This window comes from Ananas comosus, linkage group 12 (genome assembly GCF_001540865.1).
Source record: "Ananas comosus cultivar F153 linkage group 12, ASM154086v1, whole genome shotgun sequence".
Taxonomy (NCBI): Eukaryota; Viridiplantae; Streptophyta; class Magnoliopsida; order Poales; family Bromeliaceae; genus Ananas; species Ananas comosus.
In genome coordinates, this window is record NC_033632.1 from 11,609,711 (window position 1) to 11,628,681 (window position 18,971).

Genomic DNA, 18,971 nt, shown 5'->3' on the forward strand with positions numbered 1-18,971 from the left:
ATCAGTAAAAATATTATTTTTATTGACTTAAAATTAAATTAAAAAATATTTTACTGGACTGTTGGAACGGGTGCTTGCAAATAAATTTGTCTGAGGATTATATCCATAAAATTTTTGTCCTCCCAATAAGACTTCATTAGGAATGTTTTTTTTTTCTAGAACTATCTACACATGCAAAAAATAAATGAAATATACTAATACATCAGAAAAAGTGTAGATTTTACGCATATTTTAGGATTCAAAAAAAGTAAAATGGTTTTTTTTAAAAAAAATAATAAAATTTAATGCTTGCGATAAGTAGAGAATGATGATATTTGAATAAAAAAAAAAAGAATATTTACATTCTATTAGCAGCGTTTCAGTAGCATTGCTCAAAAAATAAAAAACCAACATTTTCCGACTTGTCTTCTCGATCCGAACTTTATTTTTGATGAAACAAAAAACCACTAAACAATAATACGTAAACTAATAATATGATAATTACTGCAATGTCATATTATTACCATATTAACAAATAGGGAAAACTTCAAAAACCCCCCCTGTGGTTTCATGCATTCTCACTTTCATACCTTGTGGTTTAAAACGTATCAATTTGCCCCCATGTGGTTTCATTTTTCTCTTTTTGTTATCAATTTTATTATTTTTTTTCTTAAATCAGTGACAAAATTAAAATTAAAGGATACTAAAGTGAATATTCGATAAACATAGATGGTTATCTGAAGTTTTTTGTATATAATTTAACGAAATATTAACGAAAAAACTTCTGAAAAGATAAAAACGAAACCACAGGAGGGCAAATTGATACGTTTTAAATCACAGGATACTAAAGTGAGAATGCATGAAACCACAGGGGAGGTTTTTGAAGTTTTTCCTAACAAATATTATTATCTAGTGAATTAAATTAGACTGTAAAATTTTATTGTATAAACTTAAAAAGTTTGAGCACTAAAGTGTCATTTGTCTTTTAAGTTTGAAAAATCACAGTGCAATTTATTATTTTCTCTCTTTTTTTTAAAAAAAAAATTTGGTTCCTAATTTTTTCTTTCCTTTTCTATTATTAGGTTTTTTTTATCCTCGTATTTGTTACAGCTAGCGGCCAGTAATCTAAATATTTATTAATTTTGATAGAATAAATCATATCAAATCAAATAAAGCCCTTTCAATTCACATTGTATAATTTTTTTATATATATATAATATAGAATAGTCAAATAAATACGCTAAATTATATAAAATTACCTTTTTACCCTTAGTAAATGTTCACCACATTTAAGTGCATATCAGAGGATATTACCATATTAGTGGGTACCAAAAATATGCTTCCAATTTTTTCCCTTTCCAATCAAATTAAGCCCCATTTGTGCTTATAAATGTACAAATCTTTATTATATATTTTTTTAAAAATTCCTCTTCTCAACACCATATTCAACATTAAACCCAATCAAATCTGAATTCAATAGAAACTTGCATTTTTGAAAATATGAACTTGAATTTGAATTTCGATGAATGCAGCTATATCTGTGTTTTAAACTGTATCCAATTTATAAGTATGGTGCTTTATATTATCTATCCATTCAGATAAAATACGTATAGTTATAATTGTTGTATTTATAATTGCATGCACTATGTAATTAAAGCTGAACGACTAATGAGGGTTGTCTGATCAGAAGAAATTATTAATACTGTGAAAAAGTGCAACAATATAACTGCATTTATCTTGTTTGGTTTGATATAATAGAAGATGTATTGTAAATATAAATAATTTGTTTGACTGTATGCAGTTGAAAAATTATATTTATAAATTTTACTAATTTATATGTGAGATAATATATCTTTTTGCTAAAAAAAATTTAGATAGTTAGATTTACATTTGTTTAATTATTGTCTGTTGAAGTTAAAACTATGGCCAAATTAAGCTTTATTGCATAATTTTGTTTCTAATCTTTAAATTTAATTATATTAAATTAAACACTGTATTTAATTATGCATGCAGTTTCTATTAGGGATGTCAATGGGTAAGTAGGGACATTCCAAATTTTGTCCGAATCGAATCCGAATGAAGCGGATTTATCAGATGTTCAACAGATATAGTTACGATTATGGATATCAAAGAATGTAAATCTGACAAATTTAGATTCGGATATAAATTTTAACTGCACCCGATTCAAGTCAAATTGGAACCCGAACCAAACCCGAAATAATTTTACATTATATAATTAATATATATATAAATATATATATATATATATATATATTTAATATTAAATTTTAAAAATTTAGATTTAATATTTTATATTTTTTAAAAATATAAATAAAAATAATAATTTTGAATTTGAATTTAAATTTTAAAATTTTGATTGTGTTTAAATTTGAATTTTTAAAATTTGTTGGTTTCGATTCAGATTTGATAGGCCCCTCCTGGGGATTTGTGGTCGCTATTGTGCCACGTGGCAGTGGAAATTTCCAAGATGTAGTGATCCACCAAAAGCAAAAAAACCAAAAGGACAGTGGTGGGTCCTACCTTGTGACACGTGGCACATACGAGAGCCAATGATTCGTGTCGATTAAAATAAAGTTTTTACGTGCGATTTCCCATAATCTTGGGCATTATATTTAGGAACAGTTTTGCATAAAACCCCCTCCAAAATAATATTATTGACTTTTAGGGCTCCGCATGGGATCGCACAAAGAATTGTATACCGCATAGCCCATTTACCTACGAAGCCCATTATGGGCCCATAAATGTGTTTCCGCACAAACTTTATATGCGGACACCCGTATAACCACTCATCGCTCCACTTCCCGTTTCCTCTCGCCCCCATTTCAAAAATTTCCGAGCGGGGAAAAATGTATGGTGGCCCCCTCAACTACACCCTCTCCTAAAATTGGCCCCTTATCGCTTTATTATACTAACTAACATCTTTTAATTTTTTTAAAAATTAATTAACTTTTAATCTAATTCATCAGTAATTCAATAATATCAACAGCTGAAAATCATAAGGTCGCTAAATATAATTTAAATAAAAGTTGGAAAATTTTAAAAGTATTAATTAAAAAGTTACTAACCTGAGGGTCCTGTTCAAAACGTCTATAGTTGAGGGGGGTAATGGTATATTTACACCTTCCAAAAGAGCATCGGCGTCGTCGTCGTCTTCAAAATCCCAAACCCTCGCTCTCTGAACATCGCCATGGCTCACGCCGAGTTCGATCTCAAGGTACTCCTACGAAACCCTAGCTCTCTCTCTCTCTCTCTCTCTCTCTCTCTCTCTCTCTCTCTCTCATCCCTTTTTAACCTCGTTCTCTGTTCGATTTCCGCATCTGATTCGCTTTTTTTTACCGCAATGCAGGCTCCCGGAGGAGCCGCGCCGATCGGTATCGGGTGCGTGATCCGTCTCTCGATCCCTCTCTCTACCTCTTTACCCATTTCGATCTATGTTTCGCCTACTACTTGTGTTTGCGATTTCTAGGGTTTTTGATCTGAGTTGGAATTGCAGGGAGCACTCGTTCGCGGATGTGGGGAACTTGGAGCACTGTGCCAAGTACCTCAACCAGACGCTTGTGACCTTTGGATTTCCTGCGTCGCTCGATCTCTTCGCCAATGATCCCGTGAGTGCGCTCGCTGAGTTCTTTTTTCTTTTTTTTTCTCCTTATTTTTTGGGCTTAATTACATGTTACCATACTGAATTCTGAGGGTTTTTTTTGCTTTTGATATTGCAATTTCTTGGAGGGAAAAAAAGCTCCGGACTTTATCCTGTGCCATTTGGGATCGCCATTCAAATTTGGAAAATGACCCAAAAACCACCTGAATTAAATACTAACATTAAAAAAGACCACCTTTATAGTGGTTTTGTGCACCAAAATTAGATTTTTCCGATGATTTTATGTTATTTTTAAAGTTCAGTTGGTGATCTCAAGTTAGCGTAGGTGTGAGGCTGCTTTCTTTTTTTTCTTGAGTTTTTTTTTTTTTTTTTTTTTTTTTTTTCTGTGGTCAAACTCTCCATTGAACTTCAAATACCGGGGCATCTTCTACAGACAAAAGAATTTTAAGTGGGACCGAGTATTTCTGTTAGTTATGGTTTACTCAATTCCCATTCAGAGACATATAACTTGTTTGATGAATAAAGGTCTTAGGGTTTATTTGATTTGATGAATAACGGTCTTAGGGTTTATTTTAGTTGGAAAATAATGGAGAGAAGCAGTCGCAGGAGTGAGCGTAGATAGTACAAAATCCATTGCTTTCTCTGTGAGTAAAATTCTTTTGTGTATATGCCGCTAAGAGTGACTGTATTTGGCATTCCATAGTTCCAACTCAAATCAATAATTTTCTTGCCTCCTTTGCCGAGAAATGACTGAGAATTGATGTATTTGTTGAGAAATATTAGATGGAAAGTCAAAATTACCATTAATCAGATCTGACATTGACTATAATCTGTTAGTATAGTGTATGGATTGTATGGATTGTTGTAGAGCTTGGAGTCCCATGGAGAGGTTGGCTAAAAGAGGAGTGTAGAAAGTGGAAACCAGCTTAAAGAGTTAAAGTTCAGTCTAGTGGAGTGTAATTAAGCCTCCTTTTTTCCGGGTTTTTGCAAGCCTTCGAGTGCCGTATTTGATCTTTCCATTCTTGTTTTGCTAATGTTGGCGGTAGGTTTCTGTTGCGAGGACATGCAACTGCATATATTCGCTGCTCCAGCAGCGGCAGCGAGATATTGAGTTTAGGGAGTCCTCCAATGAACAGAGGCAAAGGTGAGATCATATGTTGCTAATTGGTCTTTTATTTCTTATTCTTAATCTTTTAAACTGATATGTTTAGCTATGTATTTGCATTTAAATTGGTATGCCTCTTTTCTTTCTTCTTAATCTTTCATACTGATATATTTAGTTATGCAATTGCATTTAAATTGGTATGCCTTTTTATTGTGAATTTGGAAATTTGCATTGAATGGTTTTCTGGCTTACAACTGTAATCCTTTTCTTTTAGCACCCATTTGTTTATTATTTGGGTAGGGGTTGGTAGTACATGAATGATGACGTGGTTTAGAGAAATCAAAAATTGGATCACATTTGGGTCACTTGATTGTTTTATGCAATTTCGCTGCAGCGGGTCTTAATCTGCAATGGTCTTAATTTTATCTGTCATCTCACTAGAGGCATATGATGTCATTCATTGGGAGCTTTCTATTTTGATATGCATAGTTTATTAGAAGTTTTGTGTTCTCTTTCATATGCTGAAATGCCTTTGTGATGACCTGGCTATCCAATTTCTTCAGGTTGCAGTCTGATATATCAAGGTTAGAGGCCAAGATTGAAAGGCTCGAGGCACAGTTAGCTGCCAAAGATCGAGAGCTGGCCACATTAACCCGAACGGTTTGTTTGACATTTTTTCCAGTTGTGTTGACTGGCATTAAGCTTTGTTTTATATCTCCATTATGCTCCAATGATCAAGCTTCACATGACCAGGAGGCGAAAAATACCGCAGCTTTGAAGGCTCAGATTGAAAAGCTACAACAGGAGAGGGATGAATATCAAAAGATGGTTATTGGTAATCAGGTAAATTAGTTTTTGCCGTTATGCTTCTTGTGTTCTTTTATACTATCTAATAATATTCTTTGCTTCTCTAACTGTATAAGTGTTATTTATTTTTCCATCTTTTCCTTTAAAATAGCGCCTCCTCACTACATTATCTTTTTCTTACTCTTTTCTTAAAAGCAAGTGAGAACACAACAAATACATGAAATGAAGAAGAAAGAGAAGGAATATATAAAGTTGCAGGTAATGTAGTTAATAAATTTATGTCTGAATTTGTGATTATTAACAATGTGAAACATGATTTGAGATTATTTGCCCATAAGTACAAAACAGCAATCTTTTCTATTTGCTGTTTGTAGGAGCGGTTAAATCAAGTGTTAATGGAGAAAAAGAAGGAATCCAGGTCAGGCATGGAGATAATGAACCTATTGCAGGTATTGAAGCATGCGGAAAGAAATTTAATTTTAAATCAATGTCAATATGTAGATTTTAGGTGAAATTTTCTGGTCATTGTGCACAGGTGCTTCACATCCTTGATAGTTTCTCTTTCTTATTGTCCATTTTCTATTAGTTTTGGTCAAATTTAAGTTTGCTGCCTCCTATTCTTTCTAAGTTTTTTTTTTTTTGTCATCCACATGATGTTTTCTCATGTGATTAACAGAAAGAAGGACGCCAACGTGGAACATGGAATGGAAAGAAGGCAGACAATGACTTCTATAAAATGATTGTAACAAGTTTCCCGATTCACTGAATATCTTTATGTGATTTTTTTCCTCCCCAAAAATTTACAATTTTTTGTATTGGACCATTAGGCTGATGCATATGAAGTGAAGAAACAAGAGCTGATGCAAGAGAACTCGGATTTGCGGGCCTTATTACGATCTATGCAGGTAGAAACTTGTAGTTGCAAGTTTTGGACTTACTGCACAAAGCATACATATATGTTTGAATCTGTTTTTATAATAAAATTTGACGGATTTTACATTATTGAATCTACATTTGGTTTTCATTTGCTTGTCCGCAAGATTTTTCTTGTGTACAATGTGTGTTTACGACTGGTGTGTCTAGTAGCCTATTTTTCATTTGCTTTAAGATTTACAGTATCTCTATTTACTGCTTGCTTTTGGTTGATAAGTGCCTGCATCTTATAGCTTTTTTGCATTTGCACTATCTTTTTTCTCTCATGTTTATGGGGTTGATGAGTTTGATAAACCGTTATGTTTTAAATATATTTGTCATCCGATGGAAGAACAATTATTGGAGTCAATAGTAATAAGCAAATTTTGGTCCAATTGAAATCCTTTTATAAATTCTGCCGATACTGGATTTGGTGCCCAATGAGTTACAATATTCAGTATTCACAAAAAAAAGGAATCATGAAGAGTGTTTTTAAGTAAACGAGTGAAGTCCTTGACTTATTATTACCTTTTTATTCATTAAAGCTTAATTGGATTCCCCCCTTAGTGCATTAGCATATACCAACTACTTTCTAAGAGTTTGGACAAGAGGAGTTTCTGGTGTTTGAGTGAGCCCATGATTGATTTAAAACAACAACAAAAAAAAACCACCCTTCAATTAATGGATTTTCTACTCGGTAAAATTTGCATATGATAAGTTACCACTTTGTGAATCTATATCGTTGCCTTAGAACTTCTGCTTTTTTACTATTATGCTATTGTCAATGCGTCTTAATGTTATACTGTGAATCTGTGATCCATGTCGACATATTCTGTAGTGAAATCTTTTTTTTTTTCCTGAAGAAAATTAGTTGGCTTATGTTCAAGTACCTTTCTGCATCATTCAGGATATTTTTTAAATTTTTAGGTACTTGTTTTCGTTACTTACCGAAATTGCAGTTTGCTCTTGTGAGTTACAAGTTTGCTTCTCTTTAGATGGATATGCGTGACTTCTTAAATGCTCCAAATGGGCTGTCCCAACAAACATTGGCTGGCAATGAAAAGCAAGATGCTGGGTCACCTCAATCCCCACTAGGTGGCAGGACGGTATGGCAACAACCTTAATTTTGATATGTTGCGTATGGGTGCTTGTTAAGCATGCACGCCAAAGATGGTGTAGGGAGGAGTGCGGCTGATTTGGGCAGGATTAGTGTTTTTTGCTGTTGTTTTTTGTTTTGTTTTGTTATTTTTTGTGAAAGGAGGGGGGAGTGAGGTATGACTAAAATATCCCTGCAAAATCATATATTTAAATACATTCCATTATAAAATCTGAATTATCATATATATTCCTCAAAACTAGTTAATATACTTTGACAGTAAGTGAGAATTTATGGAAAGAAGTTGAATTTATGTTCTCAATTTTTTTTTTTTAAGTGTTGTTTTAAGCAGAAGGCTATATATTTTAAAAATAAAAATTTTGAACGGCATGGATGGCAATTCTTGAGGAATATACATGTAAAAAGATTATTTTTTACATTTATGTAGCTCTTCTTTTATCCTTGGTCTAATCTCCATCCAAAGTTTTATACTCATTTCACATAAGGGCTTACTTGCAGGATGTCTTTGATCTACCTTTCCACATGGCTAGAGATCAAATAGAAGAGAGTTTACGGACCAAGATGGCTTCTATTAAGGTGATACGCGACGGCCTTATACATTCAATCGGATGATCAGTTATTGTCACTTGTTAAGTTTGTTTCTGTTGCAAAGTACAGTAGAACTTTTCTTTTGAAAAAAAAAAAAAAAATTGTCCTACAGGCACGGATGGTGCAACTTCAAGATGCTCAGAAGGGAGCTGAGGTGACCTCCGAAGTGACTGAGAGGGAGCTTGAGCTTGAAGCTCAACTTGTTGAGGCTAGGAGCATTATCCAAGAGCAGGTTCTGATGCCTATTTTTGATACAGATGCATGAACTTTAGGGCGCATTTGGTTCGCACTATAAAAGATTACTAGGAGTAAAAAGATATCCGAGAATCTTATTCCTATTCATCCTATTACTAAGAATGTAGTATTTCGGTGTTTGGTTCGTACGGTCATATTATTTAGTCATGTTATTTAAGATTACGAAAAATATATAATTAATTAATTTAATTTTAAATAATACTATAAAAAATTTTAACATCTTTTTTAGAAAAAAGAGAGAGAATATAGGTTAGAAAGAGATAGCGTAATTAAAGAAATAGGAAGAGAAATAGAGTCGAGGTTAGAGAGAATGAGAGGGTTGAGATTTTAGAAAAAGATAGGGAGAAATAACTTAATTTAGAGAGAGAAAAAAGGTTGAAGTTTAGAGAGAAAAAGATAAGTTTAGAGAGAGATATGAGGTTAGAGTGTAAAAAAAAATAAAACCAACTAGCCGGCAGGTAGGGAGAAAAAAAAAGNAAGGTTGAAGTTTAGAGAGAAAAAGATAAGTTTAGAGAGAGATATGAGGTTAGAGTGTAAAAAAAAAAAAAACCAACTAGCCGGTGGGTGGGAAAAAAAAAAGAGATTAGACATATTATAATTACTCCAATCCATTAATATAAGGATACCCACCCTCTCCCTCAAAGGAATGAGATTAGTACTTTGGGATGCATCTCATTCCCAAGTAAATCCGGTATTACCAACTATATTACTTAGTGCGTTTAGTCAAACACCGTCATATTTTTTTATTCCTATTGGATTACTAGGAATCTTAAAAAGATAGCGCGAACCAAACGCACCCTTAGTTTGTTGTCTAAACCAATGTTTACTGTTTAGTAGTTAGTGCAAGTTTTTTATCCCTTCCTAGTAACAAAAAGTAGTTGGTGCAAGCGTATACGGAACTCGTGAGAGTAACCTGGTATATATGTTAAATAACCATGCAGGCTTCTATAATGTCCAAGCATTTTGCCAAGTCTGACAAGCCAAGGTAGTTTCAGAGTGCTTTATTTTTTTCTTTTATTTTTTTTTTTCAATCCCTTCATTTTATCTCGATTTGCCTATTTATGTTTCTCTCCTTTTGTGCAGGAGATTAAGTGGCCATTTAGATGCCGAGAGGGAAAGTATCCATTCAGCATTAACTGAGGTAGGGAAAAAGTAATTTCTTTTCTCTAGATTTTGTTTGCAATTAGTTTGATCTATTCCTCCAACACCATGATAACGTAGGTCGATATGTTCTATTGGAACAATTTCTTCATTGAGTTGCTATCGTTAGTTTGATCTGTGCCTTTTTTTCTTAATATACTAATTTGATTATGTGTAAATTTGTTTGGGTGGGACAAAAGAGGGATAATTTTAATATGTAAGACGTTCGTCAGAACTTATAATTATTCTGGTCACACTAGGTTATTCTAGAATATTACATAAATATTATCCAACAAATCCATAGAAATGTGCCACCCCCCAATATATATCCGTAATTATCCTGAATGTGCGCACATCCTCCGCAACTTCTATTTGTTTTGATTAATTTTTTTCCTTTGCATGTTGAATTGTGGCGAGTTTGTTAGGTTTAATGGTGATTTGATTAATTTGAGTGGCTTTACAAGTTCTGTTTGACAAAATTGTGGGGTTTGTCGACAATTAGTATTAGGTAGTTAACTGACAGTTAAGTTTAACTTAAACCCCCAACCAATTCGGTAGAAATAACACAAATTGAAAGGAAAAGGAAAAAAAGATTGGGGGGTGCCGACAAACAATGACAAGTCTATTTTGAAATGGTCTATAGCTGAGGGCGTCTCCTTATACATATTTACCTAACGGGATATTTGTCGAAACAGGTTATGACTCTTTTTTTCTTATATTTAAATCTATTTCCACTTATCATGCCATTACATATGTTTACAGGCATTGTAGAAAATGCACGGCTCGCCTTTATTCTCGTCCGACGGTGCATACTCTTGCTCCAAGTGTAGGCCTTCCTTTTCTTCAGTTCCCTAGTAGAGCTGATGAAGTAAGTGTTTACAAATAGGACTAGTGCAACTTTTCTAAGTACTCCAGAATTTTATTAGATTAATGGAGAGGAATCATTAGGTTCTCAAAATCGCCCTCTCGGTGAAATCCTTTGTGTTGTGTAGCTCAGTTTCTTGTTCCTGAAAAGAATCAAAAGCATTCTTAATTTTTATAACAGTTTATGTTGTGTTACTCTGCATCAACTATGATCTTTCATCATATGATTTTTGCTCTACTACTGTTTCTTGATCATCAATTAAAAAAAATGTTACAAATGAAAAAACATGTCCATCGGCGGATTCGATTTTGATGATTTTGAAGATAAGGGACCCATTTTCAGATGATCAGCTGTTGAAGAGGATTCATCATTGTGTTTTCAGGTTTCAGACTATGTGATACTCTCACACATTCAACACTTGTTTTAGCCAAACACTCCAGATTAAAAGAAACTCAGTTGAATCAAGCAAACATTCACTCTTTTTGCTTCTACCTGCATCAAGCTTTTCTTAGGTTTTTAAGGTTTTGTTTGGGATTACATTCGTGAATAACATCTCATTGGATATATTGCTATGAATCGGTTAAAATATAAGATCCGCGGTTCCATCGAAAAACAGAGAAGTATATTTTTGTATATACTTTGACGGCTCTCGGTAGCAAGCAAGGGCTTATTAGAAAAGTAGGACTTTTTCAAACAGCTTTACTCAAACAACACTTTTTTGTACAGAATAACTCGATCTTTGCGTACAATTTAGACTATGAATTAACTTAAATCAAGCTTTTCATCATTAGTACATTGAGAATTTTGCACTTTGGTAACATCTAAGTTACAAAGTTAAACTTCAACCACAACCTGAAACACAAACAACATCCAACAAATCTTATTACAATCCCACTCTCTCCTAAGGATGAACTGCTTCTTGCTCTTCTTATTCCGCGCGTGCGCGCGCGCAAAAACAGCAAATAAACCTCATCTAGTTTTTCTTGTTCTTGTTTGATCTAGCGCGCGAAAACCCTATCCGGATTCCTTACATATTTCCAGCAGCAGTTGCTCTCTTCCCCCCTGCAGCTTTGCAGAGAAGCACTCCACAAATAATCCCTCCCATCAATCCTCCTCCTAGTGAAGCTCAATCCAGCAACATGAACTCCACTTACACTAAACCTTTTCCCTTCAACATCCAAAATTTTAGCCTCAATCAATCCAATCATAAGCTCCCCAATAGCCCCATGCCCTTCTTTTGGATCCCTAACTTGAATCAACACCACAACAACTACGCATTCGTCGGTGGTCGTTGTTGTCGTCGTCGTCGACGATGCCTCCTTCGATCTCCTCGTGAGGAAGTCGCTTTCGCACCGACTCGAACTCATTTGAATCCGTAGCCCCTCGAGAACTAGCCCTTCCATTTTGTCCATCGCGTTTAGAAGGATTGCCTCCGTGTAGTTGTCCTCGCAACTGGGTAAACCGGTTCTGCTGGCGATCTCGCTTGCCCTAATTCCGGTTATGTCTCTCATCGGCATCGATTCCATCAAGCATCGGCACAAGTCCTCCATTTTCATCGACACCATTCCTCGAATAACCTACGAAAACCAACAAACCGTAAAACTCTCACATTAGTACATGCGAATACACTTTTGCGATCAAGGACTACTTTTTGGGCACCTCGAACGCAGTCGAAGCATTCTCGGCGATGGTCGGTGGGGAGACTTGCATGACTAGCCTCCCCCATGGTCGGCCCAGTCTTCTGATCTCGTGTACGTAGCTTCCGTCCGGCAGTCTCGTCAGCTCTCTCTCGCGAACCGATATTTTCTTTTCCTCTTTCGTCGTACTCTTATCGCATTCTGTAACCCTCCTCTCTTCGCTCAGCAACTTCTCTAGTTTCTGAAGTTCTTCTTCCAACCGCCGTGCTCTTCTCCAGTATTCCTCGACGACCGCTTCCCCATCCCTAAAGAAAGGCAAAGGCGGAGGCGGAGGCGGGGGTATGGGATTCGAATTTAATGGGGGGTCGGGGGAAGGAGAGGTTTTCGGGTGCGGGAGGGGTCGAAGGCGCGAGAAATAAGATTTAATCTTCTTCGAACAACCGGTAGAAACTACTAAAGAAGAGGTAGAAAATTCATTCTTCTTGTTTGTGGACATTGCAAGATTTCTCAACAAAAAGTGAAGAAGAAGAGGAAAAAAAAGAAAATTTTTCTTCTTTTTTTTTTTTGGGTAAATAACTATATGATTGAGACTCTGTTTGGTGATTTATTGTAAGCAGGTGTTTGGGTTTGTTAGGTTGTTGCATTTTGTTAGGGGCCCCTTACAATTTGAATTCAAATTCAAATGGGAAAGAATCCAACGGTCACATTTTATTTCATTTTTCTTTTTTTATATATTTTTTAAAGCCCAATGTATAAATACTACACACTGTAGCTACATTGATTAGCAAAAATGAAAAATCTATTCCATAATATATTATGATTTATGGTACATGGGACCTAACCTGATATGTGACATATAGTGCGTTTTGAAATTGGTATCTGAATTTTAAAAGTTTTGACTTTACGTTCTCAAGTTATAATTTTTTAGAAACAGATACATGAACATCTAAACATGTGATTCAACTATAATTATTGACTGTCCCTGTCGCAAGTAGCGAACAATTTGGTAGTTGATACCTGAGGTCGCGAGTTCGAATCCTAGTTGATTCATATTTTCAGCTAAGTTTATTTCTAAATGAAATAAACGAAGCGGGTAGCATGCTATCTATCTCTCGCAAAAAAAAAGAAGAAGAAATTATAACTTTAGAGTATGTGAAATGGTTTTGATCTAATTTTATCTAAAAAGAAACTTTATACTTATTCTGAATCAGTTTCTGAATGGTGGGTGGTTTGTATCCTACACATACATATTTACATAGTTTGATCTTGAGATCAACCAGATTCAGATCAGCAAATTACGAAAATGATTTAAAAAAAAATGGTCCTAAATTTGCCTCTTCGGATCAGACAGATTCACACAAAATGTGGGAGGAATTCTACACTGTCACACTTGCACCACGTCATCAATAACAAACCAATCACATTCCTTCTTTTTAAACAAAAGTATAATAAAAATACTTTTTTACAATCATGATGGGACATATATTCTTAAAAGGATTAATTTGATTGGTTTGTTACGCCACGTCACTAATATACCCGTTGCATTCTAGAATTTCTCAAAATGTGGACCGGGTGTATGGTCCACCGGTTCACAGCTGACGTGGTGAACAGGGTCCAGCCAAGAACCAATCTCCCACCACCGCCCCACCCTCCTGATCACGTTATCGTTGGTGGTCGTTGAACATGAAGAGAGAGAAACATGAGTTAGAGAGAGAAACACGAGTTAGAGAGAGAAAGAAGAGAGAGAGTGAGTTATTTAGAGAGAGAGAGAGAGAGAGCACCACTCCCACCACTCACTAGAATAATCATCTCTCTAGAGAGAGAAAGAAGAGATAGAGAGAGAAAGAGAGCACCTCTCTCACCACCCAATAGAGTCATCTCTCTCTAGAGATAGAGAGAGAAAGAAGAGATAGAAAGAGAAAAGAAGAGATAGAGAGAGAGAAAAGAAGAGAGAGTGTTAGAGAGAGAGAGAGAGAGAGAGAGAGAGAGGGGGAGCACCTTCGCTTCGTTCTCTCTCTAAACCCTCAACAATGGAGGGCTCCCTCTTCCCCAACCGCCCCTCCCTCCCCACAAACCCTAACCCCCCCACAACTTCCCCCCGCACGAAGCTCAACCTCCTCACCCTCCCCTCTCCCCCTCCCCCTCCCCCCTCCTCCTCCTCCTCCTCCTCCTCCTCCTCCTCATGAATCCAATTCATCCTCTTCCCACCCCCTCTCCTCTTGGTAGTAGATTCTCTAANCTCCTCCTCCTCCTCCTCCTCCTCCTCCCTCTCCCTCTCCCTCCCCATCGACTCCCTCCTCCACCACCTCACCTCCTCCTCTTCCTCCCCAAACCCTAACAAAGCCCCCACCTTCAACCCCTCCCGGCCCCAATCCCCGCCGACGCATTTCGATTTCCTCTCCCCCGACGCCAATTCCCTTCTCAAATCCATTGCCGCCCTACCATCGCCGGCACTAGAATCGTTCCTAAACTCCTCCAAAGGTGAGATTTTTACCTCCGATTTCGCCGGCTTGCTGAAGGGACTCGACGCCTCCGGGCATTGGGAGCGCTCGGTGAGCCTCTTCCGGTGGGCCGCTTCCGATCCCGGAATCCGCCGTGCCAAATTGGACGCCCCCTCGATCGAATTGATCATCAGGGTGCTGGGCCGGGAGTCGCGGCACTCGCTCGCCTGCGAGGTGCTCGACGGAATTCCCCTGAGGGACTTCTGCCTCGACATCCGCGCCTACACCACGCTGCTCCACGCGTGCTCGCGGGCGCGGCGGTACGGGCGGGCCCTCGCCCTGTTCGGCGAGATCAAGCACCAGGGGCTCCGGCCCACCCTCGTCACGTACAACGTCGTGCTCGACGTGTACGGCCGGATGGGCCGGTCGTGGGGTGCAATTCGGGAGCTCCTCGACGAGATGAGGCGCGAGGGGGCCGGGTTCGACGATTTCACCTGCAGCACGGTTATCTCTGCCTGCGGGAGAGAAGGGCTGTTAGAGGAGGCGTCGAGCTTCTTCGAGCAATCGAAAGCTCGGGGTTTTACGCCGGGAATTGTCACGTATAATTCTCTACTACAAGCTTTCGGAAAGGCCGGGAATTACGCGGAGGCTTTAAGTGTGTTGAGGGAAATGGAGGAGAATGATTGCTCGCCCGATGCTTTCACTTACAACGAGCTCGTCGCGGCTTACGCTCGAGCTGGGTTTTTCGAAGAGGCCGCGGCGGTTTTGGATACAATGGGTGGTAAGAGTATTATGCCGAATTCGGTAACATATACAACGGTGATTAATGCGTATAGTAAGGCGGGAAAGGTCGACGAGGGTTTAGCCTTGTTCGACCGGATGAAGGAGTTGGGTTGCGTTCCGAATGTTTGTACGTATAATACCATCATAGGAATGTTGGGGAAAAAGTCGAGATCAAAGGAAATGTTGGCAATACTTGGTGAGATGAGGAACAATGGGTGTAAGCCGAATAGGATTACGTGGAACACCATGCTTGCAATGTGCGGAAAGAAGGGGATGGAACACTACGTGAGACGGGTCTACGCGGAGATGAAGAATTGCGGGGTTGAGCCGGACCGTGACACGTTCAACACTTTGATTTCCGCGTACGGTCGGTGCGGCTCCCGAACCCATGCTTTAGAGATGTATGATGAGATGGTGAGAGCCGGTTTTAGCCCTTGTCTTACTACGTACAATGCCTTGTTGAATGCGATCGCCAGAAAAGGCGATTACGTCGCCGCTCAATCTGTGTTGTTGGATATGAAGAACAAAGGATTTAAGCCTAATGAGCTCTCTTATTCTTTGTTACTTCAATGCCATGCGAGGGCAAAAAATGTAGAAGGGATAGAGGCGATCGCAAAAGAAGTTTATGAAGGCCAAATTTTTCCGAGTTGGGTGATATTGAGGACACTTGTTATTGCCAACTTCAAGTGTAGAGTTTTGAAGGGAACCGAAAGAGCATTCGAGGAGCTAAAGATTAAAGGGTACAAACCCGACTTAGTCGTTCTCAATTCTATGCTTTCGATATACGCAAAAAATGGAATGTATGAAAAAGCTCGTGAGATGTTCGATTCAATCCGTAAAAGTGGTCTCGAGCCCGATTTAATCACGTACAATAGCTTGATGGACATGTACGCAAAATGTGGCGAGTGTTGGGAAGCCGAAGATGTATTGAAACAGCTCAAAGTATCCGGGATCAAACCGGATTTAGTGTCTTATAACACCGTGATTAACGGATTTTGCAAGCAAGGGCTAATGAACGAGGCTTTGAGGATTCTATCCGAGATGATGGGAGAAGGTATAGTTCCTTGCATGGTTACATACAATACGATTATCGCTGGGTATGTCGGCATAGAGATGTTCAATGAGGCTAACGACGTAATTAGCTACATGATGAAGCATAATCTCAGACCCACTGAATTGACGTATAGAACGATTCTCGACGGGTATTTTAAAGCCAGAAAATATGAAGAAGCTGCAGGTTTTGTTTCTGAAATTATGAAGATCGATCCGGATTTTGATAAGCAATCACAGCAGAGGCTAAAAGTTCATGCACAACAGAACCTCGAGTCGCGGTAATAACTTGGTACTATTTTGATTAAGTGCGAAAGATGACATTTTGACACTGTTCTGTTCCCTGTTTTCGCTGCCCGGAAGTTCATGAACTGATTGCTTTTCTTTTGATGCAGTTCTAGTTCTCCCTATGCCGAAATATTTCATTTAATTCTCATTATATAATGTAGAGTTGAGTATGTTTTATCGCTCGGTACATATATCATCTGACACGAATAATCATGTTAATCAGTTTCTATTGTTCTCGTTGTCGTGGAATGGTAAAAAGAAAATCAATGTTCGTGGATTTATTTTGTTTTGGAGATATTGGTGTTTCAACTGCGAAGGATGAAAAATTCAACGGTAATCAATTTGCAGATTACTTTTTAGCACAAGTTTAATTCATTCAGAGGCATTGTACATGTTCAGGAAATTATCATCTGGGTAGAGTTATATCCTGAATATTTGGGGTTTGATAGATGTTGATTTTTATGTGCAAGAGATGAAATGTTAATCGTATTTTATACACCATTTTTGCCACCCAAAAGTTCTTAAACTGGTTGTTTTTTCTTTTTTAATGCAAATCTTAGTTCATTTTAGAAGTGTTATATTTAGCAAATTATTCGCAATTAAAGTTCTTATTATATATTTCCCATGCCCCATTGTTGTTTCCCTTTCAGAGTTCCCCTCCTCTTTCGCAGGTGATCGTGGCAAGGGTATCGCACTGTAGTAAGGTTCCCAGCTTTTATTTTGGTGTTGTAGAATAAAATGTTAAATGCATACAGGTCCCTCTAAATATAGTGAATTGCAAATATATTCCAACAAAATTCAACTTTCATATATTGTCTCTACAAAAGTTCTAATGTTTTCAAATATATTCTTCTGATTTGTTATCGTTATAGAACTATTTATATTTTAAGTAGAATGTCAATTTTGCCATTATAAATATGTCCCTCCAAAAGCCACAATAGTATAATAGAAGAGGGGCAAAAATGTCAAGTTATTTTATAAACTAATCAGGGTTAAGTATTTAACCTATGGTTAAGTGAAGTTTTCTAATGGATTCTAACGGCAGGGACATATTTGAAAATATTAAGACTTTTGCAGAAACAACATATGAAAGTTAAACTTTGTAGGGATATATTTGCAATTCACTATGTTTGCAAGGAACCTGTATGAAATTAATCGTAGAATTTAAAAGAATTATGCTATGATACTTCTACTCGTATTAAACTCTTGTTTGTTTGTATGAATTGAATGTTGTTATTTATAGCATTGTGTGTATTGGAGAGTCCTATGCATATGGCGGATCTGAACATGTTATCGGGGGAGGTGCTTTCGCTCAAGCATGAGACGTGACAGATTAAAGATTATTCACAATTAAAGTCTTTTTAAAATAGAGTATGCTTTTATTTCAGGTACATACATAGCCTGGCACAAATAGTTGGTATTTCGCTTGTTGATTTGCTAATTCTTCTTGTTGTTATCATATAATCTGGAGTGAGGCTACTATGCTATCGGAAGCACGGAGCCTTCCGTGCTTCCAGCTCGTTTTCGATGTTGCGACTTTCGAATCGTCGATCGGCTCCGTTAAACTTGATCTAGAGTATTTGGAGTACTTAGAAAATAAATTTTATTATTTTTCGATATCATTTGCCTAGTGATCGAATGGGCTCAAAATCAACAAATTTCAATGGCCGTAGTGAGCCGTTTGCAAGTTTAACGGTGTAGAAATATCCAAATCACGTGAAATTTTGATAGAAAATTCTTTATACTATATAAAACAAGATCAATATCTTTGATTTAAAATTTTAATGTCATATTATTACATTTTGTAAGATTTTTATTTTCAGCCGTTGATTTTGAGCCCCTTCGTTCACTAGGCAAATGATATCGTAAAATCATAAAATTTATTTTCTAGGTATTTCAAATACTCTAGATCAAGTTTAACGGAGCCGATCGACGATTCGAAAGTCGCAACATCGAAAACGAGCTGGGAGCACGGAAGGCTCCGTGCTTCCGATAGCATAGTAGCCTCACTATAATCTGAGAATTTATGTTTTGTTAGTTTATTTTGCTCTGAAACTTGAGAAATTTACCTGTGTTTTTTATACTAATATTTTATTATTTATTCTTTACATAAATTCATTTTCTATAATTCCTAAAACACTCATCTATACTATAATAAATGGTGAATCTATATCTATACATATACATTATTTTTTATATAATTTACCACGTGGCCAGCCCCCATCTCTGCCTGATATTTCATTTTTCCGCTCACCCACTTTCCAATTAATACATTTATACGGTCCATAGTCATCTAAATAAATCACTTTCATAGAAAAAATAATTAAAATAAGATCTCTTTATATTCATTTTTCTCATACTATTTGTATTTATTAATATCTGATG

At 36.9% G+C, this 18,971-nt stretch overlaps 2 protein-coding genes across 2 annotated transcripts; both read left to right on the forward strand.

Moving 5' to 3' along the window:
• Positions 3,111–10,624, forward strand: LOC109718287 (afadin- and alpha-actinin-binding protein-like). Its single transcript, XM_020244450.1, has 16 exons — positions 3,111–3,214; positions 3,347–3,378; positions 3,494–3,605; positions 4,645–4,742; positions 5,267–5,363; positions 5,457–5,546; positions 5,706–5,768; positions 5,885–5,959; positions 6,187–6,252; positions 6,338–6,415; positions 7,418–7,528; positions 8,038–8,115; positions 8,240–8,359; positions 9,324–9,367; positions 9,466–9,523; positions 10,285–10,624. The coding sequence occupies exons 1-16, from the start codon at positions 3,188–3,190 to the stop codon at positions 10,291–10,293; spliced, it is 1,158 nt and encodes a 385-aa protein (XP_020100039.1). The 5' UTR covers positions 3,111–3,187; the 3' UTR covers positions 10,294–10,624.
• Positions 13,586–18,027, forward strand: LOC109717987 (pentatricopeptide repeat-containing protein At2g18940, chloroplastic). Its single transcript, XM_020243955.1, has 3 exons — positions 13,586–13,694; positions 14,254–16,579; positions 17,258–18,027. The coding sequence occupies exons 1-3, from the start codon at positions 13,586–13,588 to the stop codon at positions 17,259–17,261; spliced, it is 2,439 nt and encodes an 812-aa protein (XP_020099544.1). The 3' UTR covers positions 17,262–18,027.

Bases quoted from the DNA above. Each gene is read 5' to 3' on its own strand.
- LOC109718287 (XM_020244450.1), top strand. From the start codon at position 3,188: ATGGCTCACGCCGAGTTCGATCTCAAG. The intron at 4,743-5,266 runs GTGAGATCATAT...CAATTTCTTCAG, and splicing joins TCCAATGAACAGAGGCAAAG to GTTGCAGTCTGATATATCAA. The intron at 5,769-5,884 runs GTAATGTAGTTA...TGCTGTTTGTAG, and splicing joins AGGAATATATAAAGTTGCAG to GAGCGGTTAAATCAAGTGTT.